This window comes from Coregonus lavaretus, assembly GCF_964263955.1.
Source record: "Coregonus lavaretus genome assembly, chromosome: 29".
NCBI classification, from domain to species: domain Eukaryota; kingdom Metazoa; phylum Chordata; class Actinopteri; order Salmoniformes; family Salmonidae; genus Coregonus; species Coregonus lavaretus.
In genome coordinates, this window is record NC_140016.1 from 36,409,943 (window position 1) to 36,431,308 (window position 21,366).

Here is a 21,366-nt window from a genome sequence, read left to right on the forward strand (position 1 = left end):
CCAATGCTGATTGGCTATTTCAGATGTCACTTTAGTAGACTGGCACCTGGTTATTGTCACCTGCCAGATCAACAGAATGCAATGTAATGGTCCAGTACATAACCAATTACTTCTAGCATCTGCAATGATTGGCACGACGCACATGTGAATGTACCTTAACTGGATAAGTAGCTGCTGCCTCACATGCTAGGCCTCTAGGTTCGTTAGACTGGAAAAGCCAATATAGATAGATACAGTAGCTAGGCCATGTCTAGACAGGTAGCTGGCAAACTATTACTATGGAGTGAACTGGAACTGGAATTACAAACTTGAGTTTGACATGTTTTGACCTTAGCGTGTTCATGAACAGAGCAGAGTTGACATTCCCTGTGTCTTACTGTGACCTCTCTCATGGCTGATGCATGAGTCTATGTGCATCTGATGCATCTGCCTGCATCTTATTGACTCCCATTAAAATGTTGGGCCATTCTGAGGACATGGCTTATTAGTCTCACTAGTCCCATGTAGCTCAGTTGGTAGAGCTGCGCCAAGGTTGTGGGTTTGATTCCCACAGGGGACCAGTACGACAAATATAAAAAAATGTATGCACTAACTGTAAGTCGCTCTGGATAAGAGCGTCTGCTAAATGACTAAAATATAGTCTGCCTGTTTAGGGCAGTGTCATTACGCCATTTCCCCCTAATTATGCCAACCAACGCCTCCATTGATTCGCTATTGATGACCCGGTGACCTTGTGTGCCCCTCCCCGCAAGGTGTCCTACGTGAAGGCCATTGACATCTGGATGGCCGTGTGCCTGCTGTTCGTGTTCGCCGCGCTGCTCGAGTACGCGGCAGTCAACTTTGTCTCGCGGCAACACAAGGAGTTTATCAGGCTGAGGAAGAAGCGGCGGCGGCAAAGAATAGTGAGTGTAAATCACCAGACACACACTGGACACACACAGACCTGTCACTTTCTACCACACTGATTTACAGACCTTGTTATTGTGCGCCGCTGTATATTCAGAGACTGACAACGGCAACACGCTACAGCTGGCCGTCACTTTACATGAGAAAGATCAGCTTGTTTCAGGCTCAGATCATTTCCATGGTGAACACTGACCTGCACAGATGTCCATGTGCTCCCTGATCCCCTCGTCACACCATTAACCTGCTCGGTAACACAGGCTAAACCTGTCCTTCAGCCTCGCATCACTGGAACTCTGGGAGAGTAATATAAGGGGTTTTATGGCTGAACAAGAGCTTAGGAGGAGTAGAATATTGCTGATCTGAAGTATTACTATCCAGCCAAACAAACCAATCCACCATGTACCCACGTGTAGAGAATGGAGAGCGGTGGTGCTACTGAGCGCAAATTACCAGATGGGAGACCCTTTAGCGAAAAAGAAAATTGACTCTCAAGAGCAGAGACAACAGAATCTGAAAAAACGCATGAAAACGGTGGCCCAAAATGGCTGGGCTATTTTCCCAGACTTGTAGTAAAGCTCCCACTGTCCAGGGCAGACAAATCCCACAGATTTAGTGGTCTGTCTACTGGACCCAAATACAATAAAAGGAGTGAAATGGTTCTCCATGAGCGCAAGAAGTAACTCCTCTCCACATCAGTAGGGCAATTACTCCCATCGAGGCATTTGGCTTCTGAATTATCTATCTAGGGTGGTATTGATGCGTGGCCTTGGGCTGGTGGAGCACACCTAGCTACCATCACTGACTGACCAGGGTTGATCAATACCTACTGTACCTCCATGGTCTTCAGCTTGGCTTTGAAAAACAACAGAGGGCAGTCAGACCCTGACCCCCAAGCTCCCATGTACGTCTACTGTATACACTACAGCTTACATCACACAGGAAATACAACTACTTTATATCTACTGTGTAAGAAAATGAGTTATATTGCAGTTTTTGCAAAGCCAACTTACTCTAGTTCCTCAAGGATATTTTCCTCAGCCTCCTGAGCTATAGTAATTCCCTTGGTTACTGCCGTGGATGATGTATCGTACTTTTAACTTTTTCCTTGAGTGCTTCTCTGATTTAAAGGCTAAATGGCATAGCTTGTTTTCCTTTTAGTTCCGCACCACCATGTTTGATATATTTTATGTCCACATCTTTTATCTATTTTTGGCTCAAAGCAAGTACTGTACTTTTGCTGAATTTGGAATGAAGCAGATAACATTTCCTGCACTCAGCAAAAAGCAGATTAGCATTTCTCAGGAATTAAGTTTTGCAGTAGCTGAGCACATAATTCTTTCAGTAGCCGTGTATTATAGACAAAAGCTGAGAAAAAAAGTACACAATCCAACGTGCAGCTAATTTCTGATTGGTATTAAAAGAGAGAATAGCATGGTTTCAAATGACATTTTTCCAATCTGTGTATTGTTCCTTTCCCTACGGAGGCCATGGCCTTGGCCAATCAACCGGGGAGTGTAGAGTCACTGAGGAAAGTAAACGACCTGCCTGGCAACAACACTATCAGCACCAGCTACCACGGAAACCTGAGTCAGCACTGCAGCGCCTGTGCCAGGGTAAAACTGACCCCTGTATCACCTCTGACCCCAAAGTGAATGTTCCGTCACCTCTGTCCACTCAAACTGAATCTGTTGTCACCATTGACCCCCGAAACCGAATGTCTTCCATCTGATATCTTTCTGTGTCATCGGCTCCAGGTGTGTTCTCTCCAATGGGGGGGGTGGGGGGGGGGGGGGGGGGGGGGGGGATGTGTTTCACCTTCCCTGTCTTCTCAAGAAAGCACTTTTCTTTTTCAGGACATCCTCTGCTCTGAGGGTGTTGGCATGTGTTGATCGCTTAGTACTTGGGGATCTTTTTTGTTGAGTAAAAAATATGCCTTCAGAAAGTATTCATACCCCTTCACTTATTACACATATTGTTGTGTTACAGCCTGAATTCAAAATGGATTAAATTGATTTTTTTTCTCACCCAATGACATAGTGAAAACTAATTTTAGCAAATTTACTGAAAATTAAATACAGAAATGTCTCATTTACATAAGTATTCACACCCCTGAGTCAATACTTTCTAGAAGCACCTTTGGCAGCGATTACAGCTGTCAGTCTTTCTGGGTAAGTCTCTAAGAGCTTTCCACACCTGGATTGTGCAACATTTGCCCATTACTCTTTTCAAAATTATTCAAGCTCTGTCAAATTGGTTGTTGATCATTGCTAGACAACCATTTTCAGGTCTTGCCATAGATATCCAAGTAGATTTAAGTCAAAACTGTAACAGGAACATTCACTTTCTTCTTGATAAGCAACTCCAGTGTAGATTTGGCCTTGTGTTTTAGATTATTGTCTTGCTGAAAAGTGAATTAATCTCCCAGTGTCTGGTGGAAAGCAGACTGAACCAGATTTTCCTCTAGGATTTTCCCTGTGCTTAACTCCATTCCATTTCTTTTTAATACTGAAAAATTCCCCAGTCCTTAACGATTACATGCAACTGAGTTAGGAAGGACTCCTGTATCGTTGTTGTGACTGGGTTTATTGATAAACCATCCAAAGTGTATTAATAACTTCACCATGATCAAAAGGGATATTCAATGTCTGTTTTTTTTATGCATCTACTAATAGGTGCCCTTCTTTGTGATGCATTGGAAAACCTCCCTGGTCTTTGTGGTTGAATCTGTGGTTGAAATTCACTGCTCGCCTGAGGGACCTTACAGACAATTGTATGTGTGGGGTACAGAAATGAGGTAGTCATAAAAAAAGAATGTTAAAAACTATTATTGCACACGGAGTGAGTCCATGCAACTTATTATGTGACTTGTTAAGTAAATGTTTACTCCTGTAGGCTTGCCATAGCAAATGGGTTGAATACTTATTGACTGAAGACATTTCAGCTTTTCATTTCGAATTAATTTGCAAACATATCGAAAAACATAATTCCATTTTGATATTATGGGGTATTGTGTGTAGGCCAGTGACCCCAAAAATCTAAATGTAATACATTTTAAATTCAGGCTGTAACAACAAAACGTGGAAAAAGTCAAGGGGTGTGAATACTTTCTGAAGGCACTGTAGCTGTTTGATTTCTAAGTGTTGGCAACTACTTGCTGCTCTACCTTGGCTCTTCCCCCCCAAGTCAAAGTCGATAATGTAAAACATTGGTGTGAATTTCTAGCAGTTGGGTAAAAGCCAACAGAAATGCCAATCCATTTTAACACAAACATTTCTACAGACACTCAGTTTACACTCTGCAGCAGAAACGGACTGCCCATAACGCAGAATGATAATTTGGCTAATTGACTACTGTCCCACTAAATAGACACAGGCCCAAAATGGACCGGCCCAGGGCTGGGCTGATTTCTGGTCCTTGTCCGCCCCTGCTCAGCAGAGTCAGGACACTGCATGGTGATGATCACAGTGGTGAGAACAGCACTGCTCTCCAACAAATCACAAAGTGTGTACCGAAGCTACCTGACTGGGGCCATGAACACAGGCCAGCGAGGATGAGTACCTATTATCTTTGGCAAAATACATCATTAGACCTAAGCAGATGATGCACTGTATAGTTTAGCTGGAAGTAGAGGAGATAACTTAGTGAAAGAAGAGCTACAACTATTGAAGGTGTAATTTGTCATTGGGCAACAGATAAACGGTTTGTTTCTAAAATTTCACTCACAGCCAAGGAACAAGGCAGGCATGTCAGAGAGGAAAGCCAATTATCGTAATTGAAGAAAGGAACTTAGAGTAGAGCTGAAGTTGGGCTTTAAATGGGGGGCATATTGCCAACTGCCCTTCACTAAAGCCATTTAAGAGTTTAGAGCTTCCAGATAGACCACTAGACGTATCATGCACACTTACTGTAGACCCAATGTACAGCTACCACAGTAGCTATGGTGGAAAGGGTGTGGAAAGTAGGAAATGGTGTCCGTATGTTACTATTCTCTGCCAATTCTGTGCAGCAATGAGATGGTCCCAAAGACCTGCCAAGGGACACACCCGGGAGGGTCAATTCACTCACTGCCTTTACACAGACTACTAATCACCCAATTTAGATCCCACATCTCCACTTTCCCCTGCCAAAGCGCATCTCTCAAGGTGTGAGAGGACTGTCAACGTTAAGCTACATGTCTATTAATATTCTCCACAAAGAGAGGGAATATGGCATCTCACTCTGCATGGAAAAAGAGTGCCCGCCATCCATCATTGGTAATGCCCATTGTGAGTTTTTGTCGGGACCCTGACTTTTCACACCGGCACCTTGAGAGGTCTATTATTTCAGAAGTTTAGATAAAAAAGTCCTTTGCCTACAAAGAGAAATGGAGGTTAATTTTTTTACTTCGGTAAAATGTCCCATTCGCGCTAATGATGCTGTTCCTCTCCCGCTGCCCTCCCTCTGTGTAGAGACTCCGGAAAGACAGATGATTGAACAAACTTGAACTTAGGCCGCTGGATTGATTAAACACCATCTCTCACAAATCATCCATGACACGAGGCAAAATTACACAACACTGGAAATAGCTCTCCCCTTAATGCCCGACTGCACTTCCTGATTTGGCCTCGTTTTAGATTTGGTTCATTAAGAAACGCTAGCAGCAACGACTGAATTGAAACAGGTGTTGGTTTCAGGGTGTGGTTTGATGTGGATGTCTCTTTTGTGTGGGAAGAGTTAGCCAAATTATTTTGCCAATTAGCTTCAGCCTGCTGATGTGCGACCGTGGCAAATTGGTTTGACTTTGGATAGCCTATCTCCGGGGCTAGTTAGGGACCGTCAATAAATTACACAATGTAAATGAGACAATATTTTCATGTTGCACACCTTTTAGTTTTCTCATTAAATGCTTTCAATATTTGTATATAGTAATTTATACTATTTATAGTTGGTTTGAGGTTTTTTAGTCATTGAAATTTGGAGCCAATTTTTACATATTGTCCCATGTAGCTTAACCTCAACAAGACAAACCTCCTCTTCCTTCAGGGTAAGGCCTGCCCGCTCCAAGACCTCTCCATCACGGTTGACAACTCAGGTTCATGATCTACAACATCCGTAGAGTACAACATTACATCACACAGGAAGCGGCACAGGTCCTAATCCAGGCACTTGTCATCTCCCGTCTGGACTACTGCAACTCTCTGTTGGCTGGGCTCCCCGCTTGTGCCATCAAACCCTGCGATTTATCCAGAACGCAGCAGCCCACCTGGTGTTCAACCTTCCCAAGTTCTCTCATGTCACCCCACTCCTCCGCACATTCCACTGACTTCCAGTCGAAGCTCGCATCCACTCATCTCCCGCTCAGCCCAGTCAAAACTCTTCTTACTACGACTGTAATATGTGGTTGCCTCACCTAGCTATCTTAAGATGAGTGCACTAACTGTAAGTCACTCTGGATAAGAGTATCTGTTTAATGACATTTTATTTTAACAAATGACATTGTAATTTACCAATGGTCCCTAACAAGCCCCACAGGGACATCCAAAGTCAACCCAAATTGACCACGGGCATTACGATTGGGCAGTGTTGTAAAGTACTTAAGTAAAAATACTTTAAAGTGCTACTTAAGTAGTTTTCTGGGGTATCTGTACTTTACTTTACTATTTCTATTTTTGCCAACTTTTACTTTTACTTCACTACATTCCTAAAGAAAATGATGTACTTTTTACTCCATACATTTTCCCTGACACCCAAAAGTACTTGTTACATTTTGACAGGAAAATTGTCCAATTCACACACTTATCAAGAGAACATCCCTGGTCATCCCTACTGCCTCTGATCTGGCGGACTAACTAAACACAAAAGCTTCGATTGTAAATTATGTCTGAGCGTTGGAGTGTGCACCTGGCTATCCTTAAATAAATAAAAACTGGAAAATGGTGCCGTCTGGTTTGCTCAATATAAGGAATTTGAAATGAGTTATACTTTGACTTTGACTTTTGATACTTAAGTATATTTAAAACCAAATACTTTTAGACTTTTACTCAAGTAGTATTTTACTGGGTGACTTTGACTTTTACTTGAGCCATTTTCTATTAATGTATCTTTACTTTTACTCAAGTATGACAATTGCGTACTTTTTCCACCACTGCGATTGGGTCGTGTGTAGCTGACAAGCTGTTGGCATGTGGGCAGGATTGAAACAAACCCAAACTTCATTTAGGATGTGATGTCTCACAAAACTCAGTTTGAGTTATGACCAAAATTATCCTATTTACACTTTGTAGTAAACTTTGACAGTAGAATAAATGGTTATGACTAATATCAATGCAACAACTGTTTTCTAAATGAGAAGTTGTTTTTTAGGGGCAGTTGCTCTTTAAGTCCAGGCATGCTTGGTGTTTTTCAATTTAAGTTGAGTAAGTAATACCCTCACCCTGTTGCCCTTTTGCTACGTTACACCCCAAACGCCTGCATCTGAGAATTACCCACTGTGAAGAAATATGAGTTAATGCCAGTAGACAGTGAGAAGCCAATCTGTGCTTTCTTTTTGCTTCATTCCCCAGGAAGAAGAACTGGTGAGAGACAGCCGTGGGTTTTACTTCCGCGGCTACGGACTGGGTCACTGCCTGCAGACCAAAGACGGAACGGCTGTGGAGGGGGCCACAATCTTCGCCCCGCCGGTGTCCACCGTATACGATGGCGAGGCGGTCCGCAAGCGCTTTGTGGACCGGGCCAAGCGCATCGACACGATATCCCGAGCAGTCTTCCCTCTGAGCTTCCTCTTCTTCAACATTTTCTACTGGATTACCTACAAAGTGCTGCGACACGAGGACATCCATGCAAATTTGTAATACGCTCTCTGCTCTACTCCCCATGACCTCCCAAATGTTACATGCTACATTTCTGTTAGTTTTTTTTCTTCTTTCAACCGAAACTGCCTATCAGATCTACATTAAAAGTGTTTCAGAGGCGTATGCTTCGTAACAGATGCCATTAATGCTAAAAACTCTGTGCTCAGGTGCGTCTTCAGGATCTCAGTGAGAGAGAGAGAGAGACAGAGACAGAGACAGAGAGAGAGAGAGAGAGAGAGAGAGAGAGAGAGAGAGAGAGAGAGAGAGAGAGAGAGAGAGAGAGAGAGAGAGAGAGAGAGAGAGAGAAAGTGTGTATGAAATGAAAAAGTGAAGATGTGAATTTAAACTGGTGGTAGAGTGCTGTTTGTTATTGCATTCTCTTTTATCTTAATCATCTTGTTTTGACTGGATTACAACAGAGACATAATAATGCTAGTCTTTCAACTTCTGCCTGAACTCTGAACTATGGCTAAAGGCAGATACCACAAGGGAATATTAGTCATGGCTGGATGGATAATGCTGACTTGAATTTTACCACTCAACGCATCTTTGAATGAATGTAAAAAATAAAAAATAAAGAAGAAAAGAGGCTTTTCTACAACTTTACATTGCCAAACAAATGGGGTGTGAGGGAGGGATTGGGGTCTATTTCTGTATTTTAATGAGGTGATCATGATATGTTGTTTTAGACAAGAGATTATATACAGTGCATTCGGAAAGTATTCAGACCCCTTGACTTTTTCCACATTTTATTATGTGACAGCCTTATTCTAAAGTTGATTAAATAGTTTTTTTCCCTAATCAATCTACACACAATACCCTATAATGACAAAGTAAAAACAGATTAAAATAAAAAACTGAAATATCACATTTACGTAAGTATTCAGATCCTTTACTCAGTACTTTGCTGAAGCACCTTTGGCAGCGATTACAGCCTCGAGTGGGACCTTATATAGACAGGTGTGTGCCTTTCCAAATCATGTCCAATCAATTGAATTTACCACAGGTGGAATCAAATTAAGATGTAGAATCATCTCAAGGATGATCATTGGAAACAGGATGCAGCTGAGCTCAATTTCGAGTCTCATAGCAAAGGGTCTGAATAGTTATGTAAATAAGGTATTTCTGTTTTTTAAATACATTTGCAAACAATTCTAAAAACCTGTTTTCACTTTGTTATTAGGGGGTATTGTTTGTAGATTGATGGGTAAAAACAATGATTGAATCCCTTTTAGAATAAGGCTGTTACGTAACAAAATGTGGAAAAGGTTAAGGGGTCTGAATACTTTCCGAAAGCATTGTAAATGTGTGTGCATATATAGATATATGCAGTTGAAGTCGGAAGTTTACATACACTTAGGTTGGAGTCATTAAAACTAGTTTTTAAACCACTCCACAAATTTCTTGTTAACAAACTATAGTTTTGGCAAGTCGATTAGGACATCTACTTTGTGCATGACACAAGTAATTTTTCCAACAATTGTTTACAGACAGATTGTTTCACTTATAATTCACAGAAGTTGACGGTGCCTTTAAACAGCTTGGAAAATTCCAGAAAATGATGTCATGGCTTTAGAAGCTTCTGATAGGCTAATTGACATAATTTGAGTCAATTGGAGGTGTACCTGTAGATGTATTTCAAGGCCTACCTTCAAACTCAGTGCCTCTTTGCTTGACATCATGGGAAAATCTTTGTTGTTCTTAAGCCATGCTATTTTCCACAACTTTGGAAGTATGCTTGGAGTCTTTGTCCATTTGGAAGACCCATTTGCGACCAAGCTTTAACTTCCTGACTGATGTCTTGAGAAGTTGCTTCAATATATCCACATAATATTCCTTCCTCATGATGCCATCTATTTTGTGAAGTGCACCAGTCCCTCCTGCAGCAAAGCACCCCCACAGCATGATGCTACCACCCCTGTGCTTCACGGTTGGGATGGTGTTCTTCGGCTTGCAAGCCTTCCCCCTTTTTCCTCCAAACATAACAATGGTCATTATGGCCAAACAGTTCTATTTTTGTTTCATCAGACTAGAGGACATTTCTCCAAAAAGTACGATCTTTGTCCCCATGTGCAGTTGGAAACCGTAGTCTGGCTGATGTCAAGCAAAGAGGCACTGAGTTTGAAGGTAGGCCTTGAAATACATCCACAGGTACACCTCCAATTGACTCAAATGATGTAAATTAGCCTATCAGAAGTTTCTAAAGCCATGACATCATTTTCTGGAATTTTCCAAGCTGTTTAAAGGCACAGTCAACTTAGTGTATGTAAACTTCTGACCCACTGGAATTGTGATACAGTGAATTATAAGTGAAACAATCTGTCTGTAAAAAATTGTTGGAAAAATAACTAGATAAGTAGATGTCCTAACCGACTTGCCAAAACTATAGTTTGTTAACAAGAATTGTGTGGAGTGGTTGAAAAATAGTTTTAATGACTCCAACCTAAGTGTATGTAAACTTCCAACTTGAACTGTATATACACAAATGTATAAACTGTATATAAACAGAGTTGTTCGTCGATTGCACAGCACATTATTTCTTTTTGTCTAACATTTGAATAAATTGATATTCTGCCAGGAAATTGCGATTGCTTTTGCTCCTCTGTCCCTAAATCTATTGTTGGCGGGAGATAAAAATTGCTTACAATAGAGAAATGCAGAGCCGTAATACACCGAAGATTCAAGTCTGACTTTCAAAACACACAGTCAGGAAATTTCCTAACAGATTTACAACATCATAGACAATTGCTTTCTGTTATAGTCTTCCATTATTTTCAATTAGTGTACACCAACGGTGGGCCAAATTCCATTAAGCAAGTGTAAAATAGAAAAGTGACGCCACTTTTTAATTAAATTGTACAACTTTGCCTCCCTGCCAAAAAAGAAAACTCTGTGAACAGCTCACATCAACAGTTCTTTAATACTTTTTCCCAGAAACATCACTGACAGAATCCTTGAGTCAAACGTATTAAAGCTACCATTCATTTTTCAGTCCCCACCTATGGAGGTGTGGAGAAATGGGAAAGAAAGTGGTCATCACTGACATGGGAGGATGAATTCGTTTTTTAAATAGGAAATCAGAAGATGTTTTAATGAGTTTGAAAAGGACTCGCCGTTCCACCGCTAATGAAATTCAATTTAGACCAGCAGCCTCAGCTTACTGTCCTTTGTCTGAGGCGAGGCATTCCTAATCAACTCCTCTGTATGCTGTGCTACCATGGGCGGGAGAGGGCTGTCTGTGATGTGTGCCTTCAGATGTCTATATTAATGGAAGGTTACCCTCTGAGTGTGAGGCTGTGGACCCTTGATGAACCCATGTGTTAATCAATGCATACGGACAGACCTATTAGCACCAACTCTGTCAACTGCTGGACATTTCAAAAACCAGCACGCAAACCAATCTACTTGTTGGATAGCTGCATGCAATCTCCATACAATCTGGTTTTGAAGTGGCTATTTTCCCCTCTGATGGAGCTTATGGTTTCTGAAATGACATGTACACTCTTCCACATGCCCACTGCAGAATTAATCCAAGCTGGTCCAAAAACCCATCAAAAAACACTGTCCTTACTCACTATGACAAGTTATGGACGAGAGCTCAAATCCCCTTTGTCTCAAATCATTCAAGTTTGATGATGACCCCATTTTCCAGACATGAATACATGCAAAGAAACATTGCAAATGGGAGAAGGCGAGGTACATCGCCTCAGAGAGTTGAAGGGTTTCTGGACATTGAAAATGAATATAGTGGGTTGACACATTCGTTTAAGCCCTGTATATTTGCCTTAAGTATATTTCTTTAAAGGAAATCTGAGGGTAATAGGCAAATGTCAAAAATATTGGTTATTGTGCATCACTGGGAATGTATTCCCCAGAATGGGGCCTGATAGTTTCCACACAGCGATCAGAACCCAAGAGGGAGAGACTGCAACAGGAAACGTTCCAGCTCCAAAATGAAGATTGTTATAATTTACTGTAACAACCCTCACAGCAATAATGTCTCCATTTATTTTTATTATAGCTCTGTATAACATGAGAAGGTCTTATTGTGTGGAGAAAAACGGTGCTTTTGTGTCAGTTTAAGAGGCTTTTCTAAATCTGCAATCCATGACTGACACGCACAAAATAGGCACCGTGCTTTCTGGCGCATCACTCCCATTACGCTCCCTCGCCACCTCCTGAAGGGAACATTTCTCCTCAGGGTCTCTTTACGCAGGGAAATTAAGGGAGATTGAGGGGTGGGGATTCCAATAAAGTGGAATCTCACGGATGCCCCTGTAAGACGGCTCAGCGGACCTTTCTCTTGACAAGCAGCCGGGATTCATAAGCTAACTCATTACACACTAAATCCCTAGAAGCGAGGACTTTTACAAATGCCGCTCTCGCTCTTTCTCGCTCTCTGTGAGAGAAGCATGATTGATCTTGGCGAGGTGGCCCCAGGTTCTCCTGATGGGCATCACAGGTAAAGGTGGAACCGCCAAGCCTTCTAATGGTCTAATCAATAACCTAATCTTCCATTGGAACGATGGCTTCAAATTAGAATATTACATATTAATTCACTATCCTGACTGTAAAAGCCGCTTGACAATGTCACGTTGTTCGATGACTTCTGTAGCGAGGCGTGTTTTTGCTTTATTCTTCAGCCTATGAAAGCGGATTTGTCTCAACGAGGCTCTTGAGTAAAGGATATGGCCTGTGTGTTCGTTCATGGCAGGCTTTATCATTTTCTGGTTGTCCATGAGCATTCAACAACACAGGTAAACAGAGGACAGAGCTGTTGGTTTGATGGAGGCGTTGGTCAGCCATATCCCTCCCTTGGGGATAATCAACATGTTTTCTACACTTTATCTGAGTAGAATGTGTGAGCCGTCATGGAGCATCCTGGGACTGGTGTAATCAATACTTTTGTCCTTTTGAATGAAAGCCGTTTCCGTCTTTCTTTACCATTTCTTTCACACGCACAAACACAAACACATGAATATGCACTTATCGAACCACTTCCTCCCTCTCTCAGACTCGCACACTATAAAATATGATAAAATAGTGTGTACAGAGAGAATTGCTCCAAGAAGGATTTTTAATGCAGACCTTGAAAATGTCACCAGGCTCTTCAAATATAGATATCCATGCATGGTGAATATACCTTTTATATGTGGTCACTTCAATGGCTCCCTTTATCTTGGGGCCAGAAGAGAGAAGTGATCCTATTTCTCATTTTCTCTTCCTTTAGAAGTCCCCTGACAACCTTATAAACGCTAATGTCAAGGTCTGTCTCCCCTACAACGTCACATCTACATTAAACAAAATACTCAGGACTTGACCTCTCCTGCAGGAAAATCACAGAAAATGTTGTGCTGAGAAAAATGGCGCAAACTCAAAACCCTCTGCACACAAACACAACGCAACTAAAGAAGCACCACTAAAGCACCACTGCAAAGCCAAGGTACCCCATAACTAACTAGCTAGCGATTCTACATCAGCTGTAATTGCAAAAAAATTGACATTTGGTATTTTGGGTATTTTATTAGGATCCCCATTAGCTGTTGCAAAAGCAGCAGCTACTCTTCCAGGGGTCCACACAAAACATGAAATATGACATAATACAGAACATTAATAGACAAGAACAGCTCAAGGACAGAACAACAAAAAAAAAATGTAAAGGTCAAGGCACACGTAGCCTATATATCAATACATACACACAAAATATATCGGTTAAATAGGGGAGAGGCATTTAAACCAGCTTTGCTGTTCATTTTAGCAATATCAGATGGAACAGTTCCATGCAATAATGGCTCTATATAATACTGTACACTTTCTTGAATTTGTTCTGGATTTGGGGACTGTGAAAAGACCCCTGGTGGCATGTCTGGTGGGGTAAGTGTGTGTGTCAGAGCTGTGTGTAAGTTGACTATGCAAACAATTTGGCATTTTCAACACATTAATGTTTCTTATAAAAAGAAGAAGTGATGCAGTCAGTCTCTCCTCAACTCAGCCCTGTGATTATAATGAAGAGCAAGACGTGCTGCTCTGTTCTTGGCCAGCTGTAGCTTAACTAGGTCTTTCCTTGCAGCACTGGACCACACGACAGGACAATAATCGAGATTTGACAAAACTAGAGCCTGCAGAACTTGCTTTTTGGAGTGTGGTGGCAAAAAAGCAGAGCATCTATTTATTACGGACAGACCTCTCCCCATCTTTACAACCATTGCATCTATATGTTTTGACCATGACAGTTTACAATCTAAGGTAACACCAAGTAATTGAGTCTCCTCAACTTGTTCAACAGCCACACCATTCATTACCAGATTCAGCTGAGGTCTAGAACTTGAATGATTTGTACTAAATACAATGCTCTTAGTTGTAGAGATGTTCAGGACCAGTTTATTACTTGCCACCCATTCCAAAACAGACTGCAACTCTTTGTTAAGGGTTTCAGTGATTTCATTAGCTGTGGTTGCTGATTTGTATATGGTTGAATCATCATCATACATGGTGTTGCAGGTCATTGTTCAAAATAAAAAAGAGGGCCTAGAGAACTGCCCTGCGGTACACCACACTTGACATGTTTGACATTAGAGAAGCTTGTCCATACAAGCATGGTTCCTTTTTTATTTTCTAAATTCTGCTGTCTGAGGTGCCGGTTAGTCTGTTAAGTCCACTGGGAGAAACAGAAGAGATGCCAAAACACAGGTCCATTAATCATAAGGCATAGAAACAGAGTTTCAGGCAAGATGGCGGAAGGTGGTGAGTATAAACGCATGGCTCTGACATGGCTACCGGTCTATTATCACCAAAAGTCTCGTAAATGATTTTAGCATGTCACTATAAGCTACTAATGTGTCCAACTATGCATCAACAACAAAAAATATCCACCCAAAGCCAAAAACAATGCCAGTAACAAGGACAGATCATTGGGCGTCGCAATCAATATATGGCAGGCATGGCTCTCCATTCTAAAGAAATGTGAAAACTACAGCAAACAATGCAGGAGATAGCAAAGCACTGACCGCTAATGAAGCACTGTCAGCTCAGGGTAAACAAAATAGACATTATCTCTAGCAGGCTTGACAACCTGCAGACCTCTGTGCTCTCCATTGACGGAGAATTAGAGAAGGTTACAGCAGAAACAAACAAGCCATCGAGCAAGGCAAGCAAGACAAGAAAAAAAGACACTAGAGAAGGATCTACAAATCGTTACTAACGCTATCGATTTCTTGGAAAATAGATCAAGAATCTCAACTTTACCCGATGGCAGCAAACGCAGCAACATGATAACATTCCTGGCTAGCTGGCTCTCTGAGATGCTCCAAGTCCACATACAACACAGTGACATTGAGTGAGCCCACAGAATCGGTGCCCAGAGGATCTCCAGTAACAAACCTCGAGTGGTGATCTTCAAACTACACCATTTCCAAAAGAAAATTGCCATCTTGAAAGCAACCAAGTGCAAGGAGCTGAAGTTTGCTGAACATCCCACCAGGATAACCACTGACATGTCAGTCTGACTTAGAAGACAAAGAGAGGAGTTCTGGCCACTGCGACAGCAACTCCATGACCAAGGACTATGAACTCAGGTGCGGGAACCGGCAACACCATGGGTATGGATCGACAACAAACATTGCAAGTTCAACAGCCTGCAGGTCACTACTGAGTCTATGAAGTCCAAGTTCCCAGACATCAAATAGGCCTCCGGGGTTTCATCCATAGCGTAACCAGCTACATCGCTGAATTGTGGGGGTAAGAATCCTCATGCAACAATTCTTCTAAACTCCATTGAGATCTTCCTGAACTTTGTTTTTCTCCCATGTTATTGTCAAATGGAATAAATTATTTGGCTACAAGCTGCTTCTACAGAGACTCACAAGATTTAGGACAATGTGCATAGTTTAGCTTCACCAAATTGACCCAACTTGATTCTGTTGGTCTCATGGGTATCGTTTTTTTGGGGTCCAATTTCTTTCTGGTTTGAAAAATCAAGGAGTGGTTTTATTATCTAGGTTTACACTGTCCTTTTTTCTTTTACGATTTCAGGTTACGTTATGGAAGGCAGGCCTCATTCTATAACAACGTCCATAAGAGGGTTTCATTCCACTGCATGTTGCAGCCTACTGTTACTTTGAGGCCTACACAGCCACAGACAATTTAAGTCCCACTCATTAAACTAAAAGGTTTGATACATGTTAGAGACCAGAGGTTGGGATGTAGGGCATAGCCTGAAGGTATGAAGGGGCAGTTAATCTTACTGCTCCGTAGGCAAGTACCATGGTCTTGGATGCAAGCTTCAACTGGAAGCCAGTTTAGTGTGCGGAGGAGCAGGGTGACATGGGAGAACTTGGGAAGGTTGAACACCAGGCGGGCTGCAGCGTTCTGGATAAGTTGCAGGGGTTTGATGGCACAAGTGGGGAGCCCAGCCAACAGTGAGTCACAGTAGTCCAGAAGGAGATGGCAAGTGCCTGGATTAGGACCTGCGCCACTTCCTATGTGATGTAGGGTTGTACTATACTTATGTTGTAGAGCAGGGATGGGCAACTGGCACCCCCAGTTTGTAGGCCCGGGGACCAACTCAGTCAGGGTCTCAACTTACTGTTGAGAGTTAGAATAATAGAATCCACAAGGTGCAATTTTGAAATTTGGTTGCGCATCAGCATGTCAGCAAAACATATTTTTGATTGGTAAGTTAGTCTAGCGGCCAGCTATCAAAACTTGCAGTAAGCATGGTCTAATTACCGACCGGGTGGGGACCATTTATCAGTTATTATACAAACATTTGCCTCCACCCTATGGCAAAATATGTAGAATTGCAGGAAATGAGCTGTAAAACTGCTTTTCTCTACGCCCCATGGCAAAATGAATTGCATGAAATTTGTTATAATATTGCAAAATCTTCTCTCCGCCTAAAACCCCGCATTCCCCAAGAGAGGATGTCTTTCACTTCAGCAGTGATTCATTCATTAACTTCTTCAATGAAAAGATCATGATCATTAGAAAGCAAATTACTGACTCCTCTTTGAATCTGCGTATTTCTCCAAAGCTCAGTTGTCCTGAGTCTGCACATAACTGCCAGGACCTAGGATCAATGGAGACACTCAAGTTTTTTACATTCATGAAAATAGTAATGGCCTCTAAACCTTCAAGCTGCATACTGGACGCTATTCCAACTAAACTACTGAAAGTGCTACTTCCTGTGCTTGGCCCTCCTATGATGAACATAATAAATGGCTCCCTATCTTCCGGAAGTGTACCAAACTCACTAAAAGTAGCAGTAATAAAGCCTCTCTTGAAAAACCCTAACCTTGACCTGGGAAAATGTTTTAAAAAACTATCGGCCTATATCGAATCTCCCATTCCTCTCAAGAAAAATGCCTTCCTGCCTTCCTGAAGAAAAATAATGTATACAAAACACTTCAGTCTGGTTTTAGACCCCATCATAAAACTGAGACTGCACTCATTAAGGTGGTAAATTACCTTTTAATGGTGTCAGACCAAGGCTCTGCATCTGTCCTCGTGCTCCTAGACCTTAGTGCTGCTTCTGACACCATTGATCACCGCATTCTTTTGGAGAGATTGGAAACCCTAATTGGTCTACACGGACAAGTTCTTGTCAGGTTTAGATCTTATCTGTTGGAAAGATATCAGTTCATCTCTGTGGATGGTTTGTCAATTGTAAGTTTTGGTGTTCCTCAAGTTTCCGTTTTAGGACCACTACTGTTTTCACTATATATTCTACCTCTTGGTGATGTCATTCGGAAACACAATGTCAACTTTCACTGCTATGCGGACGACACACAGCTGTACATTTCAATGAAACATGGTGAAGACCCAAAATTGCCTACCCTGGAAGCCTGTTGGCTGCAAATGTTTTACTTTTAAACTCGGACAAAACAGAGATGCTAGTGCTAGGTCCCAAGAAACAAAGAGATCTGCTGTTGGATCTGACAATTAATCTTGATGGTTGTACAGTCGTCTCAAATTATACTGTGAAGGACCTCGGCGTTACTCTGGACCCTTATCTCTCTTTTGACGAACATATCAAGAATATTTAAAGGACAGCTTTTTTCCATCTTCGTAACATTGCAAAAATCAGAAACTTTTTGCCAATAAATGATGCAGAAAAGCTAATAAATGCTTTTGCCACTTCTAGATTAGACTACTGCAATGCTCTACTCACCGGCTACCCGGATAAAGCACTAAATAAACTTCAGTTAGTGCTAAACACGGCTGCTAGAATCTTGACTAGAACCACTCCAGTGCTAGCCTCTCTACACTGGCTTCCTGTTAAGGCTAGGGCTGATTTCAAGGTTTTACTGCTAACCTACAAAGCATTACATGGGCTCATACCTATCTCTCTGATTTGGTCCTGCCGTACATACCGACACATACTCTACGGTCACAAGATGCAGGCTTTCTTATTGTCCCTAGAATTTCTAAGCAAACAACTGGATGCAGGGCTTTTTCCTATAGAGCTCAATTTTTATGGAATGGTCTGCCTATCCATTTGGGAGACCCAGACTCGGTCTCGACCTTTAAGTCTTTACTGAAGACTCATCTCTTCAGTAGGTCCTATGATTGATTGTAGTCTGGCCCAGGGGTGCGAAGGTGACCGGCAAGGCACTGGAGCGTCAAACCACCCTTGCTGTCTTTGCCTGGCCGGCTCCCCTCTCTCCACTGGGATTCTCTGCCTCTGACCCTATTACGGGGGCTGAGTCACTGGCTTACTAGTGCTCTTCCATGCCGTCCCTAGGAGTGGTGAGTTACTTGAGTGGATTGAGTCACTGACAGCATCTTCCTGTCTGGTTTTGCGCCCCCTCAGGCTCATGCGGTGGAGATCTTCGTAAGCTATAATCAGCCTTGTCTCAGGGTAGTAAGTTGGTTGTCTGTTGATATCCCTCTAGTGGTGTGGGGGCTGTGCTTTGGTAAAGTGGGTGGGGTTATATCCTGCCTGGTTGGCCCTGTCCGGGGATATCGTCGGATGTCCTATCTGGTGTCCTGTGTGAATTTAAGTATGCTCCCTCTAATTCTCTCTCTCTCCCTCTCTCGCTCCCTTCCCGGAGGACCTGAGCCCTAGGACCATGCCTCAGGTCTACCTGGCCTGATGTCTCCTGACTGTCCCCAGTCCACCTGGTCGTGCTGCTGTTCCAGTTTCAAATGTTGTGCCTTCGGCTATGGAACCCTGACCTGTTCACTGGACGTGCTACCTTGTCCCGCACCTGCTGTTTTCAACTCTCTCTCTCTCTACCGCACCTGCTGTCTCGACCTGTGAATGCTCGGCTATGAAAAGCCAACTGACATTTACTCCTGAGGTACTGACCAGTTGCACCCTCTACAACCACTGTGATTATTATTTGACCCTGCTGGTCATCTATGAATGTTTGAACATCTTGAAGAACAATCTGGCCTTAATGGCCATGTACTCCTATAATCTCCACCCAGCACAGCCAGAAGAGGACTGGCCACCCTTCAGAGGGGGGGGGGGGGGGGGGGGGAGAAGGTAGATAAGGTAGAGGAAGAGAAGGTAGAGAGGAGGGAGTGGAAGGATGATAGGTCCTCTGGAAGTTTAGTCTTCCTCCATTTTCATTCAGCTGCCCTCAGCCCTGTTCTGTAAACTCGCAATGAGTCACTCAGCCACGTAGCAGCAGAGGAGGGCCGGGCCTGGCCGGGAGGAAAGGAGAGTGTGCGAGTCATAGGATGTGGAAAGGGAGGAGAGTAGGGTTGAAGAGGCAGAATCAGGAGACAGGAGGGAGAAGGATTTAGCAGAAGGGAGAGATGATAGGATAGAAGAGGAGAGAGTAGTGGGAGAGGGGGAGCGAAGATTGTGACGGCTCATGACCGTCTGGGTAGGGGCTGAGTGGCTAGGGTTGGCGGAAAGGTGGCATAGCAGTGTGGTCATGTTTTCTGTAGTGTCCTCATGTAAATAGCCTGTTTTAGTTTTTTGTCTTTTTCGTATATATTTCTTAATCTCACTTTCCATCCTTTAACTAAATATACTTTCCTGCAACCCGCCTCACCCAATGTGGAACAGATTCTATTATTTCTTCATACATTTTTATCCAGATCCTCTGGCTGAAACTAGCCAGCTAACTAGCTACTTGCTATTAGCCACCGTTAGCGGTCTTCACCATTGTCCGTGGCCGTGGCCTGCACTACCTACCAGCCAGCTCTAGCCTGGACAATTATCGGCCAGTCTGCACAGTCTGCACATCGCGCTATCGAGCCAGAGCATATCGGATTTTCTACCGGAATCACTGAATCACTGGACCTTAACACCGGATCATCACAAATAGCTAGCTGCAACCGAATGGCTGTTGTCGTTGTTGGCTAATCACCAATGTCCTGAAGCTAACCCCAGTTAGCCTTGAAGGCCAGTTCTTAAAGCCTTTAGCCGTATCCTTATTCTACTCCTCCTCTGTTCCTCTGGTGATGTAGAGGTTAACCCAGGCCCAGTTTCACTCCTGCTCCCCAGGCACTATCATTTTTTTTTTTTTTTTTTTTTTTTCACCTTTATTTAACCAGGTAAACCAGTTGAGAACAAGTTCTCATTTACAACTGCGACCTGGCCAAGATAAAGCAAAGCAGTGCGATAAAAACAACAACACAGAGTTACATATGGGGTAAAACAAAACAAAGTCAAAAATACAACAGAAATACATATACTGTATATACAGTGTGTGCAAATGTAGCAAGTTATGGAGATAAGGCAATAAATAGGCTATAGTGCAAAATAATTACAATTAGTATTAACACTGGAATGCTAGATGTGCAAGAGATGATGTGCAAATAGAGATACTGGGGTACAAATGAGCAAAATAAATAACAATATAGGGATGAGGTAGTTGGGCGGGCTAATTTCAGATGGGCTGTGTACAGGTGCAGTGATCGGTAAGGTGCTCTGACAACTGATGCTTAAAGTTAGTGAGGGAGATAAGTGTCTCCAGCTTCAGAGATTTTTGCAATTTGTTCCAGTCATTGGCAGCAGAGAACTGGAAGGAATGGCGGCCAAAGGAGGTGTTGGCTTTGGGGATGACCAGTGAGATATACCTGCTGGAGCGCAGACTACGGGTGGGTGTTGCTATGGTGACCAATGAGCTAAGATAAGGCGGGGATTTGCCTAGCAGTGATTTATAGATGGCCTGGAGCCAGTGGGTTTGGCGACGAATATGTAGTGAGGACCAGCCAACAAGAGCGTACAGGTCACAGTGGTGGGTAGTATATGGAGCTTTGGAGACAAAACGGATGGCACTGTGATAGACTACATCCAATTTGCTGAGTAGAGTGTTGGAGGCTATTTTGTAAATGACATCGCCGAAGTCAAGGATCAGTAGGATAGTCAGTTTTACAAGGGCATGTTTGGCAGCATGAGTGAAGGAGGCTTTGTTGCGAAATAGGAAACCGATTCTAGATTTAACTTTGGATTGGAGATTCTTAACCAGACACCTAGATATTTGTAGTTGTCCAGGTAGCTTAGTGGTTAAGAGCGTTGTGCCAGTAACCGAAAGGTCGCTGGTTCTAATCCCAGAGGCGACTAGGTGAAAAATCTGTCTGTGCCCTTGAGCAAGGCACTTAACCTTAATTGCTCCTGTAAGTCGCTCTGGATAAGAGCGTCTGCTAAATGACCAATTATTTATTTTTTATT

General features: G+C 42.7%; 1 protein-coding gene across 1 annotated transcript in view; it reads left to right on the top strand.

Moving 5' to 3' along the window:
* glra4a (glycine receptor, alpha 4a) overlaps positions 1-7,736 on the top strand; it is a gene marked incomplete at both ends in the record, with an annotated part of 76,469 nt that extends 68,733 nt beyond the window's left edge. Inside the window, 2 exons of the mRNA XM_084146642.1 lie at positions 753-902; positions 7,449-7,736. Coding sequence (XP_084002768.1) covers positions 753-902; positions 7,449-7,736 — 438 coding nt within the window. The remainder of the gene's footprint in view (positions 1-752; positions 903-7,448) is intronic.
* Between the last annotated feature and the right edge of the window lie 13,630 nt (positions 7,737-21,366).